Source organism: Cryptomeria japonica, chromosome 10 (genome assembly GCF_030272615.1).
Source record: "Cryptomeria japonica chromosome 10, Sugi_1.0, whole genome shotgun sequence".
NCBI lineage: Eukaryota > Viridiplantae > Streptophyta > Pinopsida > Cupressales > Cupressaceae > Cryptomeria > Cryptomeria japonica.
Window position 1 is genome coordinate 565,015,522 of NC_081414.1, and position 22,957 is coordinate 565,038,478.

General features: G+C 38.1%; 1 protein-coding gene across 1 annotated transcript in view; it reads left to right on the plus strand.

Moving 5' to 3' along the window:
- Positions 1-22,957, plus strand: part of LOC131060728 (phenylacetaldehyde reductase) — a 184,677-nt gene that overhangs the window by 126,919 nt on the left and 34,801 nt on the right. The window contains exon 5 of the mRNA XM_057994078.1: positions 18,278-18,464. Coding sequence (XP_057850061.1) covers positions 18,278-18,464 — 187 coding nt within the window. The remainder of the gene's footprint in view (positions 1-18,277; positions 18,465-22,957) is intronic.

Sequence of the window (22,957 nt, forward strand, 5' to 3'; positions counted from 1 at the left end):
AGAGAGCTTGAGAAGCATGACAACTTCCCGATTCCGATCATCAAACTTGTCCTGATCTTATTCGGTTGTGGAAGGACAAGACTCTTTTCCCAAAACAAGATCATCAAGACGGCGGTATGTAAGATCTCTTGCTAATTCTGATCAAAATTTGCTGCTCTCATCCTCAAGGAATATTGTCAAACACTTGGTGTGCAAGTGGTAGTTTGCTGTTTGATGTTTTCAGTTTGCTTGCTTGTGTGAATTTTGAGCATAAAAGATGCAAATGCCTTGAATTGAGAAGCTAATTGATTAATCTACAAGCATGAAATGCAATAGATGGCTTATGCAAGAACAAATAGACACCTACAGCCAAGTGACATTATAACGAACAGTTGGCATGCAACTATCATGCTGCACATAAATGCACATCACGCCAAATATATGATTCCAAATCACAACCCCTTTATTTTATGCAATCCCAAGTACAATGATGCTATGAAAATTGCCAGGCCTCTTAGCTTACAATAAAATTATAAATTTATTCAACCTTTTCAAAGTAATTTGCACATTACAACCATACCCGGAATATGTACCCGGAATATGTAGATAATGGCCAAACTTAGGTTGCTTGGCAATTTGCTACTGCTGGAAGGCTACGTCCAGCATTGGGAAGAGTGCTTGAACCTCAAACTGAAGTCAATCTGCCGACCAATGATGTGCTTAGGCTGTCCAAAACCCTGTGTTCCCTTTCTGATTTATTTCAGAATTTTTGTACTTTAAAAACACAAAATCGCCCAAGCCCTATGTGGTACGGTTGGGTAAAAAGTACGGCTGGGCTGAGAAAGATTTAAATGGCTTGTAGCAGCTGTAAATGTTGACGAATCTTCCTATTTTGAATCTGCAATCAATTCAATACTTTTTCCCTCCTTCAAATGATGAAAACTTGAAGAAATACTTTGCAGTTAAAGTACAATTTGGACTCCTGATGTGAAGCCCTCCTGTAGACCAAATTCGGAAGATATTTCACTCCCTCAAATGGTTGTACATTGAAGATTATCCGTTCTCCAATGGCTGCTTGCATGCTGAAAACCTTGGCTTTCGCTTGCAAAGAGAAATTCATGAAGACAAAATACAATAATGGTGCCTTAGTTCGATTTCCCAATCAATTTATATATTCTCCATGAAGGGGGTCGAATTTCTCCTAAAAAGCACAATTTTAACTCATTAAAAATCTTTAATGTTGGCATAATAACTTAATTTCACCCCCTTGGCCTAGTTACATCACTTAAATAATCAATTGGCCCCTTTTTAATAATGCAAAGACCCCTTCTTTATGAAATATTAATAACTTTATAATATAACATTAAATGCCTTATTATAATTAATTATTAATAAAGTGTTCACTTTATTAATAATTAAATAATCATAACTCCCCAAATAATCATTATTTCTCAGTGTTCCACGGGGACGCGTTTCCCCCCCTTTTGGGCCGCGTCTCAGAGACGGGGACGTTTTCGGGATGGGGGGACGGGGACGCGATGTCTCCTGCCATCCCGCCACTGCCACTGGAGATGGGAAACGTCTCTACGTCTCCAAGTTTCCTTGGGAGACGTCTCAATGTCCCCAAGTCTCCTTGGGAGACTCCCAGGCGTCTCCTTGGGAGACCCGCAGGCATCTCCAAGTTTCCTTGGGAAACTCCTAGGCGTCTCCAAGTCTCCTTGGGAGACTCCTAGGCATCTCTTGAGGGGCGAGGAGACTTGCAGGAATCTCCCATCCGACTTCTCCAAGACTCCTTGGGAGACTCCCAGATGTCTCTTGAGGGGCAAGGAGACTTGCAGGAATCTCCCGTTCGAACAAGTCAAACTCAAAAAGCAATTGAAATCCTTTTTTTTTTTTTAATTTTAAGCAATTTGAGCATTTTGTCATTTTGTCTTTTGTAATGCTATTGCTATTTGCTACTCATTGTAATGATGTATCATGTAATCATCATTATAGACTTTGTGATATCAAATATTAATATGATATTTTAATAATAGAAATCTTCAATTTGACAATTTCATTTGTCAAATTTTATTTAGCAATTAGCATTCAGTAAATCTTTGTATTTAGATTTAATATTTCAAATTTTGCTATTTTGTAAATTTACTAATTTCCTATAGTTCATTTGTAATGTAATTCTTATACTTTTATACTTCTTTTCACAACTAGTTTTTCAAGTACTATAACTTATATGTATAATTATATCAGCACCACCACCCTGCCACCCCCCCCGCCGCCGTCCCCCACCGTCCCCAAACTTAGGCCCTTTGTCCCCCTGTCCCCATGTCCCCCCGTCCCCTCGTCCTCAACGATCGTGGAACATTGTTATTTCTCAATTTTGTCTCTACTTGGAAGTTAACCATTTTATCCTCTGTACGTGCAACTGCCTTACTAAATATAGAAAGGGTCCCCCTCTATGTAACTCTGACTTATGATAAATAGTAAGTAATACATACTGAGTCTCAGAGACCTCAAACGAAAGCCAAAACTGCTAACCACTGAACACTGGAGATGATACAAGCCTCAAAAGACCCTCTAACCATCCTCATTAGCCTACGAGGGTCAAGATAATAGGCTAATCATCCAAAAATCCATGTCTGCTAAAATGGGGACATTACACGGTATTCGAAGATTGTCAGCATACGCTGCTTCTAGGTGTTATAATTCTTGCCGTTAAATCTCTGATTGCCTTCCAACATTAAGTTGGTTAATGATGCTATTTTGCACGCTTCCCAATGCACAGAAAACGAGAAATCTGAAAAGGTGTGACGTTGAAACAGAGGCAGAATTAGGCAAAAAACCCACCAAGAATTTGTAGTTTGAAATTTATTCCGAGCAGAAAATCTGAGGCTTTTGATAAACCCTAGTCGACTGAACCCGTGCATAGAAACTGTAAAGAATTTGTGGGTTAAGAGGGTTAGAAAACCCTAGGTTGTCAAAAAACGTGCAAAAATTTGTGGTAATCAGAGAACCTAGATTGAAATCCGCCAAGAAATGCAGAGATCGTAGAAAAAAAATGGAAGTCGGGTAGATCACAAATCGTGAGAAAGGCAAAAACACGAACAGGCCGTCGCAGATTTAAAAAAACCACGAAATCCACCAAAAAGATCTGCCGAAAACACAAAATTGTGTACCAAATCCCGCTGAAAATCACAAGCCGTCGTAGGCAGTAAGGAAGGGAGGTCGCGATTACGAAAATCGCAAAAAGTGCGTCGCCTAGAGACATTCCGACAGAGACCCAAAGAAGAGGTGTCACGATGACAAAGATGTGGGTCAAAGAGATACAGGCCATGAAAAATCGCGAGCAGGAAAAAAATCACAAAACCCTCGTCACGCCACAATATGCGAAAAAATGCGTGTCTAAAGGTTGTGTAGGCTAAGCACACAAAAGGCGAACAAGAAATCACGCCAGAAACCTGACGCAAAATGGCAGAGAAAAAAAAAACGACGGTGAAGAAATGCAGGTCGCGCCCACAGGTCAAAAATTCGCACCAAAAAAATCACAGAAAGGATTTTTAACAGACCCGAAAATCTGAAAAAACTCTGAAAAATTTCAAAATTTTTATTTTGGCTCTGATACCAGATTACAAAATGTAATTGGTAAAAATATTTGATTGTATTTACAAAATGGTCAGAAGGATCATTATATAGAATTAGAACAACGATGTTTCTAAAAAGAAACAATTGTAAAATAGAAAGAAACTAAAATAACAATATTTACATAATTGACCATTAAACAATAATAAAGAATATTATTCTAATAGATTAAAGGAGGATTCAATGACAATGATAGAAGAGGATTTTGATTTTACACGAAAAGGCTTGTTTGTTATAATCCTAGATGCTGCAAAACACCACAGAAGAGCAGGTTGCTGCAGAATGCTACAAAAGGTCGCAAGGCAGAGGATACTACAGCTTGGTTGAATGAACTGAAATATAGAGGAGGATTGAGGATAACTGATTTATTGTTTTAGTGGCAAAGTAGTGCAGAAAGTTCTTAAAGCTTAAGACAATGTTTAGTCAACTCTAGAGGCTTATGTACAATCTGATGGCCTTTGTATGTTGGTGATTTGATTTTACGTTCAACCTCAAGGGTGTCAAGAGGCACAATGTGGACATCAAAATTTGATGTTTACTTTCCAGTCATGTGACAACATTGCATCTCTTTACGTCAAAAGCATCATTGCAGTTGGCCTTATATTCCTAGATGTGGCAAAACACTACAGCAGAGCAGGTTGCCGCAGAATGCTACAACAGGTTGCAAGGCAGAGAATGCTACAGCTTGGCTGAATGAGCTGAAATATAGAGGAGGATTGAGGATAACTGATTTATTGTTTTAGTGGCGAAGTAGTGCAGAAAGTTCTTAAAGATTAAGACAATGATCAGTCAACTCTAGAGGCTTATGTGCAATCTGATGGCCTTTGTATGTTGGTGATTCAATTTCATCTTCAACGAGAGGTACAACGTGGACATCAAAACTTGATGTTTACTTTCCAGTCATGTGACAACAATTACATCTCTTTACTTCAAAAGAATCATTGTAGTTGGCCTTATAGTCTTCAAACTGAGGAAGATGTTACCTACTGCCACATCTCTCCTTCTTGTCATACCTACTGTTAGCAGCTGTAAGACATTTATATATTCCCAATTTGATTGGGAATTTGGTCTTTGCCTCAGTGTCATGCACTTAGTATCGATTTCTTGTATTTAGGTAGTATATATGGCGGAGAGTCAAAATAACAAATCCAAATGTAGGTGAAGGTAGGTCATTCAATGAACTAATCTGTCCATTTTGAAATGACTTGCATAGCTTGTTGAGAAATCCTTTCGTGGGGATCCTTTTCCACTGTTTGGCTGTAATACATTACAAACGCACTATATTGCAAAGAAATGCCTCTCCCACTCCTTGGAATGTTTTTCTAGGATTGGGACACATCTTTTGTACTAGAGATAGGTACTGACATCTCTCATGATAGGAGTTGTTCTGCCCACATCTTCTCATGTCTCCTTGAAAAAAAGCGTAAAAAAGGAGAAAGAAAACCTTAAATTTTAAAAAAAGAAACTTAAAAAGTTTTTAAAGGCGTCACATGATTACTTTATTTACAATAGTCAGCCTCATATTTTTCATACACCAAACGTTAATGATTTAATAGTGACAAATGTGGTAGAATTATTGAGGAGTGACGATTTGAAGTCTAAGTATGAATAATAAGGTCAAAGAGTGATGTAGCTGCTGTTAGTAGAGTAACGATAGTTTGTAGTTTGAGCATCATTATTTTAATATGTGTGTGTGTGTGCATCTCCAAGGACCCATCTCCTATTTAAAAAAAAAAATACTAGTACTTGTTCTCATCTCTAATGCAAGTACTAGTACCAATCTTCTAGTAACTATGTAAATATACATGCATATGTGCATACATTCATACATACACAACGACTTGTCTCCTATTTTTTTAAAAATTGTGTACTGGCACCTCTGCTAATCTCCAATGGTAGTATTGGTACCAATCTCCTAGTAACTATGCAAATGCATCAATTACCCTTTTGTAGTGTTTAAGAGAATGCCTATACTCAGCTAAGGGCAATGATTGTAAATTTGATAAGCGTCCAATCTTCCTATTTTTTCATCCCCACAAATAATCTTGTTTTGACCATGCTATGAACAAGATAGGGAATCGTGTAATACTTACTCATCTCTTGCAGCTTCCAAAATTGTTTGTCAATTCAATTGCTTATGAGTAAGACTCAATTTAAAACTACTTCCCTTCACAGATAATGTTCATAGAAAAGAACATCCATGGATTGAATTTCTTAGCCTCCTCTTGCCCTATCACTTGCTCAAGAGTTCTTTAAGAAGAGTTATCATAATGGCCAAATCTTCTTTGAACTCACTCCTCAACATGATCAAGGGAAGCTTCGCGGCAGCTCTCTTCAGTTTGTGCTAATATTTGCCAATCTAATTTTAGCATTCATGTGTATTATTATTCCGTATGCTCTCACAATATGGTAGATCAATCACTTGCACCATCTTTAAAGACAAGAAGCCAAAGGCTTCATCAAGAAATTGGGGCTGAAATTACCCATTATTTCATTGCTATTTGTTTAGATTTCTTTCATGTTAGTATCATAGTGTTTTGCACGTGCAATAACAAGCTCCTAGCTTTGTACTAAAATCAAGTAGATAATTGCTTATATCAAACAACCATGATGAAGTCTTGATGCAATCTTGTTTTTCATGTTGGCTTTATCCTTGAATGTATATATTGGATATCTACATTCCCCAACTTCATGCCTTTGATCAAAGGGAAGACCAACAATATTCTTGATGTTGGAGGGGAATTTGAATTTGAAATGATACTCTATACTGTATCTATGAATTTAGGAAAGAAGTAGTGTTTTTACTGATCTTTGAAAAGTTGTTTAGGAACTTGGAACCTCTTCTTTATCAAACCCTAGGCAAACTTTTTTGTGGAAATTGTTGTGAATGTAGCAAGGAAGCACTAGTTTTTATTGACCTTTGAAAAAACTGCATAGACTTGTAGGCACATTTTTACCAAACCCTAGCCACACTTTTTGGAGAAAACCCGAGAGCAAGCTTGCTAAACATTATATACTTTTCACTTGCAAACTTCGTCACATATACTAGCCTTGAAAACTAGAAATTTTGGCTTAGAAACCTTAGGTATTTGTGAAAGACCACTAAAATTCCGCACATCACTCCTTGAGATTGGAAACCTGTACACTAAACCCTAGAAAATTCTTCTTATGCTTGCTCCAAACCCTAAACTTGTGAATCCTAGCATTGAAAATGACTACCTTGTAAGGTATTGTATTTATAATGCCTCCAAGCACATCAAACACAAAGTGGGCAAGAGAATTTTTCATTGCATGGTGTATGTATAGAAGCATAAATGATCCTCATTTTTAACAAAAAAGACAAGGTATCATGAATTTATAACTCACGATTTTGTTTTTGTTTTGGTGATGGAGTTGGAGATAACCCATCAATGATTGCAATAAGATGATTTGCCTTCTAAATTCCTTCCCACAAGTACTTGATGGGTCTATATGGTTGGATTTTTACTAAATGCTATGTATTTTTAGAACCATAGTTGAACTACTTGTCCAAAAGCAAAAACTTGCCAAGGCCCAAAAAAAAAAGTTGCGGAAAACTCGACAACTTAAAAATTTGCTTAATTTAATTGGAAATGCATTTTTTTTTGCAAAATTTGATGAGGAGATGCATCCCATGAGTCAATAAATGAGTACACAAAAGAAACAAGCGGAGTCTAGATATATTTGATTGATTTAAATGCAAATTGGGTACAAAATGGTGTCCTCATGTGGAATACTGATGGCTGATATTCTAAAACAAAATGAAATAGCAATTTGTTTTTGTAAAACTAGAAGTAAATACTACATCAAAACATTTTACATCTTCCTCTTCCCAGATTTAGTGGAAACTAGGGGAGAGGTAGAACTAGAGGGTTTAGTCCTAGGAGTTTGATGTGGCTCCTCCACCTTGCCAAAACGAGGTTGAGGGTAGCACCCCTCGTGAGGGTCTGCGGGTGAGAGAGAGAGAGGTAGAGAGATAGGTCTAGATCTTGGGAGAGAGGAGAGAGTGAGATAGAGATGGGATAGAGGAAGAGTGATAGGGAGATAGATAGGTCTAGAATTTGAGGCAGATGAACTGAGTGAGACAGAGAGAGCGAGAGAATGCTGATAAGAGCCTACTGATCTGAAACAACTCTCAAACATCTTGCCAATATATACATGAAACGTAACTTAAAGTAATATGTCTTATTTTTAAATGTTATTTCATGCATATATTTTGATGTAGATAATGAGACAGTTTGGAAAAAAACCATTTAGATAATTTTTTGATTAATGCTGTTGAGTTTTTGCCAAAGACTCGTTGAGTTTTTGCCAAAGACTCGTTGAGTTTTTGTGAAAAACTCGCCAAAAACTCAGCAAGTTTTTCCCAAAAACTCAATAAGTTTTTGTGCGAGTTTATGGCATAAATACTCGCCGAGCAGAAAAACTCACCACTCGGCGAGTTTTTCAAGGCTCGGCAAGTTTTGAAATCTATGTTAGAACTATGTTTAGGGTAGAAAATGTTAGAGACCATGTATATTGTTGTGACTTCTTGCATTATGTTCCTCACATTGTGGACGCTACCATTAAAACAAATAAAATCGAAGGTTATATTATAATAGTAAATTTGTGAAGATTTTCTTCACCTTCAGAACCATGCATATAACTAATGAGAAACATTGTATTGGAAATTGATAAGAACACAGGGTTGAGGATCATGAGAAAAGAAAAGAAAAAATCTGTCTTGAGATTTTTAAGGGTAATGTGATAGTTTGTGTGATAGGATTTGGCTTAGACATGCCAAGAGTTGTGAGTCCAATTTTTTTAGCCTAAAAATAGCTTAAATTTGCATGTTTTCGAAGAGTTGGCTAAACTCTACAACAACAGGCCTGCTAACTTTCAACAAAACAAAACATTACTCTTTCAGGTGTTTATATTTTTTTGCATTTGATTTTTTGTCCCTAGTAGTGTTTTGGTGCCATGTTTTGCAATGTGCTTGGTCAACTCTTAGCATTTTTACTTGCTGACTGTCTATTGGTATCATAATATGCGAGATGCGAAAATATACTAATGTATATTTGAAACTTTTCCTTATTGGATAAACATTTTCTCATTGGAATAGCTCTTGCAGTGCACCATAGATTTTTGTCTTAATTTTCTGGTCCTTTAATGTTGAAAGCTTTAGATCCTTAGATGGGTACTAAGCATAGTGTAGAGACTTGACCTCTTGGCAAGCCAATATTTTGACCTGGTTAAAATCAGAAAATTTAAAAATCATTGAAAAATAGCAAAATTTTAAGGGAATTTTGAAAAATTGCATATTATAATTATATCAAAATAACTTGAAATATAATTGTCACTTTCTTCACAATTGAAATTGACTAGGCAAACCAATACTATAAATGGAATTCAATTACTCAGGAAAAATGCTGCTTTTCCATTCAGTGAAGTTGCTGCTTTTCCATTCAGTGAAGTACAAAACAATGTTTATTTTCTGTTTTTAAACTAGAGCATGGGTCTAGTGGTGGCACTCTCCATAAAGGTTGAGGGGCAATGCTGTAGGTGTCTTCCATGTGACGATATAGGGAAAGGTTGAGTGGTTGAACCCCCAATACAAAAGCCCAAATCAAGGTCTTCAAGGCTACAAGGACCTTAACTAAAATAATAAAAACCAAAATACAGAAAACAAAATATTTTTTGAAGTTATGTCCATATCGTTAGATGTATAAATAATTGAATGTATGTATATTTTTATTATTGCTGAACTTTGCCATATTTGTATTAAGGGATATAGAAAAATTGCTATACCCATATTTGATATGGTATCCCTATACCCATGTTTGATATGGTATCCATTTATATGCAACTTTAGTGAAAATAATTTTGAAAGCAAATGGGCAAGTGAAAATAAGCTCAAAATAGCTAAGCTTCAAAGTGTTCGTACCTTTTAGGGTTGAGAATTGTATCTTTTTCTGAGTATGTTTTGTATAAATGTTCTTTATTGACTGGTGGCCTTGTAGTCTCAATGAGCCTAAGCCTGCAATTTGGGAGTCCTTCACTTGGACTTGTGAGACTTGTGAATCTAATCTACACTCTGCAAGGGAATCTTAGATTCCGAATCTTGAGTATGGTCAAGTCCTTGACAAGTCTCAACACTATGGTGTAAACTCTAAGAATATTGATAATGTATGATTGTTAATAGATATAAATAAAACTTGTAGGAATCTATATGTAGTTTAAAGTATTATTGGTGCATATCACCTTTATAGATGAATATGATAAAGCATGTAGTGATGAGCACACACTTACACTGAGAGGGAGGGACTTACTAAAAGTTAAACAACCACAATAGAGTAGTCACATAAGATCACCAACTAAGAAACACAAGATTTATGTGGAAAGCTTTTCTGGAGAAAACTACAAAAAGGATTGCTTAAATTTTTTTATGGTTGTCGAATTCGAATTCAAATTTGAACGTTGTGACTTAGGAGGCAATAAATGTAGTTATCAAAAGTTTAATGAAGGAAAGGAAGTAAATGGACAAACATACAGACAATGCTTCCTTAAGAGGAAAATCCAGCTTAGAAAATTGTCATATACAATTTGTCATGGAAAGTTGATGATGAATTTTAAGTATCCTATATAAAATGCCTTTTGTCTGTCAGCTCTTATGCATTGCAAGCTTGTAAAAAACAGGGTGTGCAGATCTAATGGCCATCTTGGCCATCATTTTTTCCATCCTTGTCTCAATTATTTGATCATCACAAAAGTGAATGTGACTGTTGCACGCCAAACTTGTTTGTATGAGCAGAAAAAATAGATGATTAACAACAAATGACCTTGGGTATGTGTTGTGACCATTTCACACATCGCCCCATTAAAATGGGGGCCCCCTCTTTTTGCTCGTTTTGCCTGTTCTTTTTCTCTGCTTTTTAGGGTTTTGGTAGTTTGTCAGTTGTCTGGATTTAGGGTCAAGCCTTAGGGTTCCCGTTTTGACGTTTTCAGGCCAGAGTCCAGTCAGTCTTGAGAGCTTTTTGAGCTTCCTCTCGTAGGATGCAATTTTGAATAAAGTGAATTCGCCAGAGGCTAAGTGAGTTGGTCTATTTTCAGTTGGAATTTTGAATGAATTTGTCTAAGTATTGATGATGAAATTGTGAATTTTGTCCAAATGAGTAATTTTGACCAAATTTTGAGTTTTTTGATATTTGATCCTGGGCATTGGAAATGATTTGTTTTTGCCTTGGGAAGTGATTAAAATCCCAAAATCTTGATATTTTGGCCTGTAGGAGCAAAATCGCTCCTGTCCCTCAGTGAAGGATCGGAGCTCGTTTTCAAAATTCTTACTATCCCTGCAGGAACAAGATGATCTTTCGAGTGGAAGTGGTAAAGGGAGGCATGATCTTTCCGTTGAATATAATTTGAAGAGTTTCATGAGCACGGAAATGCCCCAGGAGTAAAAATCGCTCCTGTCCCTCAATGAAGGACCGGAGCTCAAAATCAAACATCACCTTGTCCTTGCAGGATTTGAACAACTTGACGATTTGAAGAGGTCAAAGGAGATATGTTTTATCAATTGAATATAACTTGAAGTGCCTTCGTGAAGGAAAATGGACCAAAAATGCAAAAATCGCTCCTGTACCTCAGTCAGGGACCAGGGCGAAATTCAGTGTAGCTCCCGTCCCTCTCCCAGGGACCAGAGCGAAATTCCTCATGAGGCATGTTTCGGGCAAAAAGCAAGCAAGTTTTGGGTTTGAGGCAAGAAAGGAGGGTGAAATGAACCCGTTGAATACATATTGAAGATTGCAAGACACCTAATGAACTCCAAATTGGCCTAGGCGCTCCTGTCCCTCAGTCAGGGACCAGAGCGATTTTTGCCTTAGGTTAATTTCTCGCCAAGTTTGAATGAATTCCAAGCCCTGGGTGAATGAAAGGATACATAACGAGACCATTGAAGATAAATTTGGCAGTTGACAAAGTGTAGTTGAGCCTGAAAATGCAAAATCGCTCCTGTCCCTCAGCCAGGGACCAGGGCGATATAGTGGTTATCTTGCCTTCCATCCAAGTTCAAACCACTCCAAGTCAGGATACAAGGAGGCAAGGACATTTTGAAGCGTCTTGACGAAGGACGAAGTTATGAAGATCGCCAAGATGAAGGATTTGCACTAAATGCCCTAGTTCGCTCCTGTCCCTCAGTCAGGGACCAAAGCGAAAATGTTCAAATGAGGCCAAATTTGGGTTGCTATTCACATTTTAAATGTTTGAAAGGGAGTAAAAGACATCGTTTTGCACTTTGAAGACAATTGCAAGTTAATATGATGAAGATTTTTGCACTAAAAGCCCAAGTTCGCTCCTGTCCTTCAGTCAAGGACCAGGGCGAAATTCAGTGTAGCTCCCATCCCTCTCCCAGGGACCAGAGCGAAATCTTCATGAAGGCCTAAGTTTTGAAGGTTTATCAAGTTTCAAGTGGCCAAAAGAGATCAAAGGACCTCATTCTTCATAGTGAAAGTGATTGCAAGTTGGCAAGAACAAGGATGAGCCCAGGATGCCCAAATTCGCTCCTGTCCCTCAGTCAGGGACCAGGGCGATATTTACCATACTAGCCAATCCCTTCAAAATTCATGCCAAGTCAAGGTCATGTGAGGTTACACAGGGTCTAAGGTATCCTAAGAGGATGATACGCAAAGAAATCTAACGTCAAAGGCGATCAATTGAGCTAAGGAGGCAACATCGCTCCTGTCCTTCAGTCAAGGACCAGGGCGATTTTTACAAGATCATTCATTTTCCTTCAAAATCGTGACAAGGCAAGGATACGCAAGGTCGAAGATATCGTTTGGAAGGCAATGAACAAGAAGCGAAGATTGAAAGATAGCAAATTGAGGCTAGAACACAAGGTTCGCTCCTGTCCCTCACCAAGGGACCAGGGCGATAATCCTTCAAGTATTAAAATGCCTTGTTAAAGGCAAGTGAAACAAGCATGGAACGAAAATCTAACGTTGTTTCTCCCTTATGATGAAATTTGGTGATCATAGAAACAAAGACCAAGGAGAAAACATAAAGTTCGCTCCTGTCCCTCACCAAGGGACCAGGGCGATAATGGTCACAGAGGGCACTCATTCACAAAATCAAGTCACTCAAGTTCGAAGTTCCTTGTAAACATGCCACTTTCAACATGGAGATGATGGTTTCAAACGTCGAAAGCACAAGAATCTAGGCCAAATTGATAATTCGCTCCTGTCCCTCAGTCAGGGACCAGGACGATAATGGTTTGCATCTTTACCTTCCTCCAATTTTGGCGCTAAACATTTTTTGAATTTTTATTAAATGCTAAAAATCGATAAATAGGAATATTCAATTGATAGCATTTAAAAATTGCGCATAAACATTAATTAATTAATTTTTGCCTATTTAAAAATCGAGTTTATTAATTAAAAAACGATGGCATTTAATTAATTAATTATTATTTTATATAATAAAAAATGGCGCTTGGATATTTAATTAATTAATTTTGCCTATTTAAAAATCAAAAAAATTAATTATAAAGGCAATTAATTAATTTATTATTATAAAAATTGGAGCGCTTGGATTTATTTGATAAAAGTCGGCCTTTGTTATTTATTTAAAAATCATTTTAATTTCTTTATTTTGGTAAAGTCGGCCTAGAGGTAAATGAGAGGTGAGCGCTTATAAAAGGAGGGTGAAAATTTTCATTTTCACATTATCATTTTATCATCTTTCATATGCGATTTTGGAGAAGTGCGATTGGTATTCAAGTGGAGCGAATTTCCATTCCAAGGAAGTAGTTCGAAGCATCATTGAAAGGGAGTGCGAACCTTAGTTTCAAATAGGAGCGAACTTGCCAAGGACATTGAAGATCACGTCAAAGACATCCCCAAGGGTGGCGAATTGATAAAGAGGACGTTCATTTGAAGGAGATCACGTTGAAGCCATCTAATTTCGATTTTTGCCTAGGCGATTCTCTTTATTTTGCATTTTAGAGTTAGCTCTCAAGTGAGGTATGGCGATGTGGTCCCTTGTTTTAAATTTTGAATTTTGATCGTCATTGCTTCAAGTTTTGAATTTTGAAATTTTGAATTTCAATAGCTCAATCGTTATTTAGGAAATGATAACTCAAAGACTTATCATGAAGTTTCCTAAAATTAATCTAATCTTTGTTATGCATTGCAATATCTAGTTACTTATTATGAAATGTTGTGTAGGTATGGCGACCCCGAAGGCGGGAGCATCCACCAGTTGTCCAGCTCTCATGAAGGAAGATCAAAAGACCGAAGAAGTGGAGACCAAGATCGTGTCGAAGTGGAGCAACATTGGAGATACTAACTTGGGCAACTTCAGCACGAAGAAGTTTCGAGAGGTCCCTTACATTGGCAAGCCATCACCTGTCGCCAGGAGGATAATTGAAAGTGGCATCATTAAGGCGGCCGGCTTCCCTCCAGCAGTTCAGTGCCATGAGTTGATGATCGAGTGTGCTCGTCATTATGATCCTCAATCCAGAACAATCGTGTCCAAGGAAGGAAACACTTTAGCTTATCTTTCAGAAGAGGCTATAAGTGAGGCTTTCCATCTTCCAGAGCACAGAGATATGGTCTACAAGAGCATAGAAGGAGCCAGGTCAATGTACGAAGATGATCCAGATGCTTGCCTAAGCATCATTAACAAGAACTGGTTACTCAAGAGTCGTCCTCGCCTGAGCAAGGTACCGAACACACCACATAGAATCGATTTCCAGGAGGAGTACAGAGATTTGATTACAATGCTCAACCGAGTTACAGGAGCCCCTCAGGCCTTCTACTTTGAGAAGTGGATGTTCTACTTCATCCAGGTGATAGTTCAGGGTAAAGGAACAATTCATTGGGCTAGAATGATTAGCCATTGCTTGGACATACAGTTGAGGAGACTAAAAGCTACCAAGTCCTTCCACATGAGTTCATACGTCATATATGCTTTGATTAGGAGCTTTGAGTACGCAGGACTACCTCACAGAGGAGTGATTGGAAGAGGACCCGGCGAGGTCAGAGTTTGTGATTCCTATGTTCACTTGCATCATCCGCCAGGAAACAACTACAAGTTAGTTAATGATACCTTCACGATGAACATCACAAGGACGTTGCGAGGCGGGATCCACAATAGATTATCTCAGGATGCACAGGAACTGGTAAAGAGGTACGGTGCTTGGTTTATCCAATTTCCGAAGTTTACTTATATCAGAGTTCATGGATGTCCTTCACCTCCATACATGTTGCCGAGATATCCGATAGACAGAATAGTGTTACTTGAGGTAACAAGACAGTTGGCAGCTTATGCGAAGGCTTTCAGACACAGACATGGAAATGGAGTTCCCGTACCTATCATATTGGGCAATTCAGTTGAGGTATGTCCTAATGCTTTAGCCATGGATGACGCAGAGAAGGAGTTAGCTTTGTATTCTTTTTCATCCTTTGCTTTGAGAGAAAGCTTTGATCCACATGGATATATAGAGGAGACAGTCGGTAGGAAGTTTAAGCATGAGTTCCAGATAGAAGATTTTATGACGAGTCTCTTAGATGATCTTGAAGTGAAAAGGAAGATGCATTCTAGATTGCCTTTGGATTTCATCAGGAAATGCAGGATTTATAGAGTGGCCGACCAAGCTCAGGACAGTGGCAGACATCTCCAATCATCCTATGATCGAGAAAGCAAATCAGTGAGGTTAGATTGGAATGAGCCCGAGACTGTAGATCTAGATACTTTAATGGCTCCAGTCTTGTCTTGTACCCGCAGGTGGGTTGATGTGCAGCATCAGAAGTTGAGAGAGCAAGGCATAGCTATGACTTTCACTTTGGAAGAGAGACCAGCCGAAAGTGGAGCTAGTGTAAGCGAAGGCAATCCTAATCATAGAAATTCAAGTGAAGGCAACCTTCGAAGTGCAAGTGAAGGCAATCTCCATCCAAGAGGCTCGAAGAGGAAAGAGAGACCTGGAAAGAAAGAATCTTCCAAGAAGAAGCAAGAGGCCAACCGAGATCGTTCATCCGGCACATCTTCTCGACAAGAGAAAAGGACACTTGAAGTGGAAGAGTCTATGGAGTCGATGGTACAGAATGATAGGCAGGAAGAGGGACAGGCACCGCAAGGGTCACCAGATGGATCTCTCCAAGATTATGAGCTACATGAAGACAAGAACAATGACGAAGTAACATCTCCTCCCAGAGAAGAAGAAGCATTGCATAAAGAGATACAGGTTAGAGAGACAAGATCGGCCATCCCAGATTGGTTGAAGGAAAGATTAACAAAAGTGATCGTGATTGAGGACGAAGACAATGTAATTGACTTAGAGAGCCTTGTTGGACATTCCCAGGAAGTGACAGAGAAAAGGAAGGCTACCAAGATGTCCAAGATGATTAGAGATGAGACTAGATCCAGAAAATTACAGATAGCTACACTGGCGGTGGACAAGTATGAAGGGGAGATCCTAGCAGAGGAATATGATGTAGAGACATTTGAGCTAGGTCCATCCACAGCTGAGTAGACACTAGATGATGCCACAGATTCCTTTGAGGCATTGAAAGACAAGCTTAGAGAAGAAATGGAGAAGAGTAGAAAGCTTGAGAGAGAGGTCGGTGCATGGAGAACATATTTCAGCCATCTCAATCAGCCTTTAGGACGTCAGGATCCAGCAAGATCACCCATACAGGCACTTCCCCTTCAATCAATTGGTGAGGCAGAGAGATTCAAGAGTATGGTCCAACGTATGAGTACTTGGATGGACAAATCTCATACAGTTGCCATAGAATTTGCAACAAGGATGATGAAGACTATTCATAGGGCTATTCAGGTTCTTGAGATCATCCACAATTTGATGATAACGGTAGCCGCTTTTGCTCATACCAAAGATGTTATTATTCCTGTCTTGAAAGTAATCAGACAAACATCGAGGAAGGTCTTAGCACAGGAAAAGATTATGGATGGAGGACCTCACAGTTTACTTCAGTGGTCAACCTTACTCCAGATGAAGGAAGTTCTTTTTGAGGACATCAGTACTAGATGCAGTCATGTTGAGGAGGTGATCAACCCGATCCAGGACAGAGTATTTGAGGTACTACGTACCATTCTTGGCAGGAGGATCGAAGTTGAGACAGATGTGGATTTGCAGGAATTGGAAGATAGAATCAAGGTCATCTTTTGCAAGGACGCTAATATCACAGATGAGCAACAGGACCAGATGTTTGCTACCATGCTCCTGATTGAAAAGACTAAGGAACTTGAACTTACATGGGACGCAGCTCTTCTAGATGTATTTGATCAGGTCATCCACTTGGAAGAAAGAATGAAGAATCTTCCCGAGATTCCAATTGCTGAAATCGAAGGAATCGTATCAAGATTCATTGCATATGCTAAAAAGGAGCATTGGAAAGGGAATAAGATTCTAGATGAGAGGTTGTTATAGATGACATGGCACCTTAATTGTCATTGGTCTATGTCTCCTAGATTTTTGTGCCAAATTTAATATTTGGCTATGCATTTAATATTGTTCAGTAAAAAGGGGGCTATTTGTAATAAACCCTAATTAGGGTTTAGGTGTCATGATCTTGACCGTTGATCTGCTTTTGATCTGGACCATTCATTGTAATTGAGGATGCTATTTATACCCTCATTTCATTTCATTTTGAAAAATATGAGAGATAGCTAGAAAATCAGTATTAGAGAGAGATTAGAGTTTAGAAGCAATTTACTTTTTGTAGCAAGATTGAGCTTTGAAGAAAAAATTCCAACAATTGTTGTACATGATGGCTTTGAGATCGATGAAATATTGAAGTTATGGTGTTTTGTTGCAATTCTCTTAGTTATCTTCATGGTTGTTCAATTTTCTTGAATCATTTCTCGATCAAAGTAGTGTGTTAATTCGAAGGACAAAGTGTTGGACTTGATCTTTGGTAGGATTCGCTTTCCAAACCACTAGCTTCTTGCTGATTGTAGGAACGCCTTGCGTGGTCGATTGGAGAATACTCGAATCACTTAACCTTCAATCGTTATTGTATCTTGGATATGTACCTTCGTGGTAGTGTCTTTGATCTTTGATGTGTTGAAGAACCATTTGTTACCTTAGAAGATCGCATCAATTTCAATTAAGTTGTTATTTTATGGCAAAATTGAAGTTGGTAGAATCTTGCCAAGTCTTGTCCACATGAAGTCATTCTTAGGGTTAGACTAGATTAGACCTCTTGCAAAACCCTATCCTTTTGTTATTTTTTGTAAAAGTTTGTTTAGTTCAGCAAAAACTTCGGCAACGTAAGGCCCCTTGATGACACAGCAATCACAACGACCACTGGTGCTTATCCACACGTAGAGACCCTACCAAAAAGAACATTGGAGTCATCCTAACTGATCCTTTTTGCGAATCTTCAGCAATTAGCGACTTTATTCAAGAGAGGATAAGATGCCTTTGGGTATTTTATTCTGTGTATGATTGTGTATAAAATACACGTCAACAGTATGGAATTGCTAATTTGTAGTACTGTGCTTATTTCGTTCAACATGTACAAATTTTCATAAATATGTATTTATTTTCATTTTCAAATAGTCTATCTATCTATTCTCTTCTTGCTGCATGATTTATGATTCTGGATTCTAATTATCTTATTTTAATTAACTGTGGTTACATCAAATGCAGGCGCTTCCACATTTCCAAATTTAGCTTTTGGATGGGTGGGTGTTGTGGATGTTGCTGAAGCACATATTCTTGCATTTGAAGTTCCGTCAGCAAATGGAAGATATCTTCTAGTCGATAGGGTTGTTCACCACTCAGAAATAGTGACAATCTTGGGCAAGTTGTACCCAGGCTGTTCGCTTCCAACTAAGTATGTGAGCATTGAATTATGCAATAGCTTAGTTTTCTATACAAGTTTTGAAAATAACCACAAATAGTTGTGATGAAGTTATATTTAATGATTGTGAGCATTGATTCTAGTATTTTCATGCAACTGCCATCTGATGTTATATTTAAATAAAAAGAAAGCAAATGAAATTTTTTTTACTTCTATTTTAATTTTTAAGATTTTTATTTAATATTGGAAGGAAAACTGCATACAAATTTATACTGCTCTCTTTGAATAAAGATATCTAACAGATTCTTGTTTTAATGAATTAATGGATACATTTGGTCTTAAAAATTCAAAGTAAATGGTCTGGATCAAATTGCCAATGCAGTGGACAATACATTAAATTGCAAAAACTTCATATCTTATGAAAAAATCAAAACCAATGGTGTAATACTGTAATGCAATTGAAATTTTTATTAAGAATGGAACTAATTTTCAAGTTGCAATCTACGAGAAAAGACAAAACTCTGATTCTTACATTTTGATTGACAAATTTTTTATTGCTATATTTTAGGAGATGAAAATTCTAAAAATAGAAAGTGAAGCAATTCACCTTGGACAGTCGAGAGGATCCTTTGCAAAATGAAACATTTTTTATTCCAAATTACCTAGAATTTCATATATTGTGATTTTCAAGTGTCAAATTTTGCCAAACAATATTTCACACACTTTTATCATGCTCTACACATCCTAAGGGTTAAAAATCCAACAGGAACTTAATATGCAAGAAACCCAATCTAGGTGTGATAACTAAGCTCGTCGTAGAAGAGGAGATCAGAAAGGAATTTGTTGAACGAGAGGAGAGAGATATACTAGACATGATAAGTATTCTCAAACAAGGGAAATAGAACTAAAAGTAGCTGATGGAGCTGCTACAAAAATCAATATAAAATTATAACTCCATACAAGGAGCTAGAAATGGGACTAGTTAATGGAGAAAGAGGAAGGGAAGAAGATATACTTACATTAGTTGAAGTTAAGGTATTGGTGGCTTTTGCTATGTAATATCCTTTTATTGATCTCCACCTTTTTGGGCCTCTCTCTTTCTTTTTCTTTTCTCCTCGATCATCTGATTTTCTGATTTTCTGATTTTGTCTTTTGGATTGTCATCATCCTCAACACCTATTGTGAACTACTCTATTGTTGTCAAAATGGGGTTTGTTGAGATCTAGTTGCTTATGAGGATTGACCAAATGGCTTGCCTTGACTTTTTGAATGGATCCTTTGATATGTCATTTGTTGTAGATTTAGGGCTTGTAGATGTTGATTTTGTAACTAGGTTAGGAAAATAAATAGGATTTGGATTGCCTTAAGGCATCATCTGAATCCTTATAGGGCTGGGCCTTGCTTCATTAAGGAAGCGTGTAACTAGGGCTGGGCCCTATCTCTATGTGCACAAACTCGAATAGGGCTGGGCCCTTTATCTCCTACACGCCAAGCAACATGAAACATGTTCATCATATTATAGGGCTGACCCAATATCACTTCATGTAACGTGTGGTCCTAAATAGGTGCGCTCCCCTTGCAATATAACTTAAATCATTATCAGTACGCCAAAATAGGGCAAGACATAAGGTAACGTATAAGCCCTATAATTGTAATTAAGTCTTGGCACAAAACTTAAGATGAAGCCGACTTAAACTGGTCTCCACGTCAAATATAAATAGAGATTAATGTGTATGCATTCATCATTCAGTTTTCATCATCATTAATGTGAAGTTAGCTCTACAAGATCTAGAGGTTAGCAAATATTCATTGAAGGCTAGCAAACCACCTCTGAAGGTCAGCGAATTACTTCTGCCATCAGCATTTGCCATACATGCGATCTTGGACAGTGAATACATTGAAGAGGATAGCAAGTTCCTCTTGAAGGTCCACAAACATCATTAGGTCTGCAATCTTCAGTGAAGAACTACGAAGAGTTGGAAGTTGTATACTGATGATATTCTTATATAGGAAAGAGATAAGTCTGCTATCAGAGCTTGGTCATAGGTTTGAATCACGTAGGCCGCGGCGAGCGACGTTGGGAGGGGGATTGTTGGTAGTGGGTCAGCATCCCTCGTGGGGATTCATGACATGGTTTAACAACCTATTGTGGATTCTATAAGTCTAGTGGTTGTATCGGGCATTAACAGGTCGATCTTTTGGTGCAACGGCAACCCTAGCTTGTAACAAGTGGTATCAGAGCTCTAGGTTCTTAGAAGTTGTAAAGGTTGTGGTCAGATTTGTACTTGTCTGTCTAACCTATTGTTCGAAGGTTTAGTCGTCATGTCTTCGTACATTAGGACTGGAGATAGATTGGAAGGTCCTACAAACTATGCTTCATGGAAGGTCAGGGTAATGATGGTATTGAATGATTTGGCTGAATATGTTGGCAAGTATGCTAAGGAACCTGAGGGCGAAATTGAGAAAGTAGAGTGGAAGAAGAAGGACTTCGAAGCTCAAAGGATTATAATAGACTCAGTCAAAAATCGATTGGTGTCATTTATCTCCATGAGGAAAACAACTAGGGAAATGTTCACCACTTTGGAGAAGATGTATGAAGTCAACAATACCAGCTTCATACTTGCCCTGAGGAATCAGCTTTCTTGCATCAAATTAGAGGCAGAAGAACCAATTGCTGATTACTTCATGAGAATCTCTGAGCTAAGAGATCAGCTTGCCACCCTTGGGAAGAATGTTGAAGACAACGACTTATCTATGACAGCCCTAAATGGCCTTCCTCCCTCTTGGGAACCATTTGTTCAAGGAATCAGTGCTAGAGTTGAACTCCCTAAATTTGATCAGTTAATGGGAGATTGCATTCAAGAAGAATCCCGGCTGGCTGCAAAGGGAAAAATTAAGAACCCTTATAATGAGCAACATGTTCTATTTACTAAGAAGGAGGGCAGCCATTGGAAGAAGAAGAATGATTTCAAGAGAAATAGAGACTTCAACTCTTCTACTTTTCACTCAAAAAAGAGACCAAGAGATTTGTCCCACATCCGATGCTTCCGATGCAACAAGCTTGGTCATTTTGCAAGGGACTGTCAATCCCAAGGCGAGCAAGAAGATGCAAACATAAATGAAGTATCAAATCTTCAGAATCATGAAGATGATTTCCTCCTTTGATCTATTGGTTTGTTGATTTTCTGATTTTATTGTTTATTTCAGTAATAATGTGTTGGAATCTAATCCTTTCAGCTACTCTAGAGTGAAAATTTTCAGGTCTACAAGCTTACTGCAAGAAGGTCCACTTCAGCTCTTGCCATTAGTCTAAAATTTGAAGGACTACATAAGATTTCAAACCTTCTCCTCCATTAAAGATACAATTGTTAATTTTGTTAGATTTGGGTTTGGTCAGAAACCTTATTTTGAATTTATCAGTTAGATAGAGTTTTAGAGGGAGCCTCATGTTTTCTTGATTTTGCTGAGTTCTAATCATTGTGTTTCAGATAATGAAATTGATATGTCTAAATGAATTACTTGATTATTGCAAATGTTTATTTTATGATGATACTAACCATGATACACTGGGTGTATCATCCACCCTCTGCGGAGTGCAAGGTGGTAGTTCTCGCTCACCCTCTGCGGAGTGCAAGGTGGCAGGTTTCTCTCACCCTCTGCGGAGTGCAAGGTGAGTCCACCCTCTGCAGAGTGCAAGGTGGCAGGTTTCTCTCACCCTCTGTGGAGTGCAAGGTGAGTTTACCCTCTGCGGTGTGCAAGGTGACAGATTGTCCTTCTCTGGGAGAAGTTTATGTATCCTCTGCGGTTGTGCATGATTTATGTTATATGGTTATATATATCTTTGAGTATTAATTATTGCAGGTGTGCATATGGAAAAGTCTCTTTCATCCTCTGTGGATGTGCATGATGAAAGATAATGGTGTTATATGAAAGATAATGATGTTATATGCAGGTTCCCAGGAAAGTGTGAAGTTATGAAGCGTTGGCTTCTTCCTCTGCAGGCATTGCTAGAGAAGATCATGTAAAGGTTCATTGTAATGTAATTGCATGATCAAATCACGAATTGTATATTGATTGAACTATTAGGGCTGGGCCCTAATCCTAAACCTTGTAAATGTTCATGCCATGGGTTTGTCCATGTGAATTTGGTTATGTATTTATTTTCCTCCCTAGTTAAGAGGGAGTGTTGATTTTGTAACTAGGTTAGGAAAATAAATAGGATTCGGATTGCCTTAGGCATCATCCGAATCCTTATAGGGCTGGGCTCTGCTTCATTAAGGAAGCGTGTAACTAGGGCTGGGCCCTATCTCTATGTGTACAAACTCGAATAGGGCTGGGCCCTTTATCTCCTACACGCCAAGCAACATGAAACATGTTCATCATATTATAGGGCCGACCCTATATCACTTCATGTAACGTGTGGTCCTAAATAGGTGTGCTCCCCTTGCAATATAACTTAATCATTATTAGTACGCCAAAATAGGGCAAGACATAAGGTAACGTATAAGCCCTATAATTGTAATTAA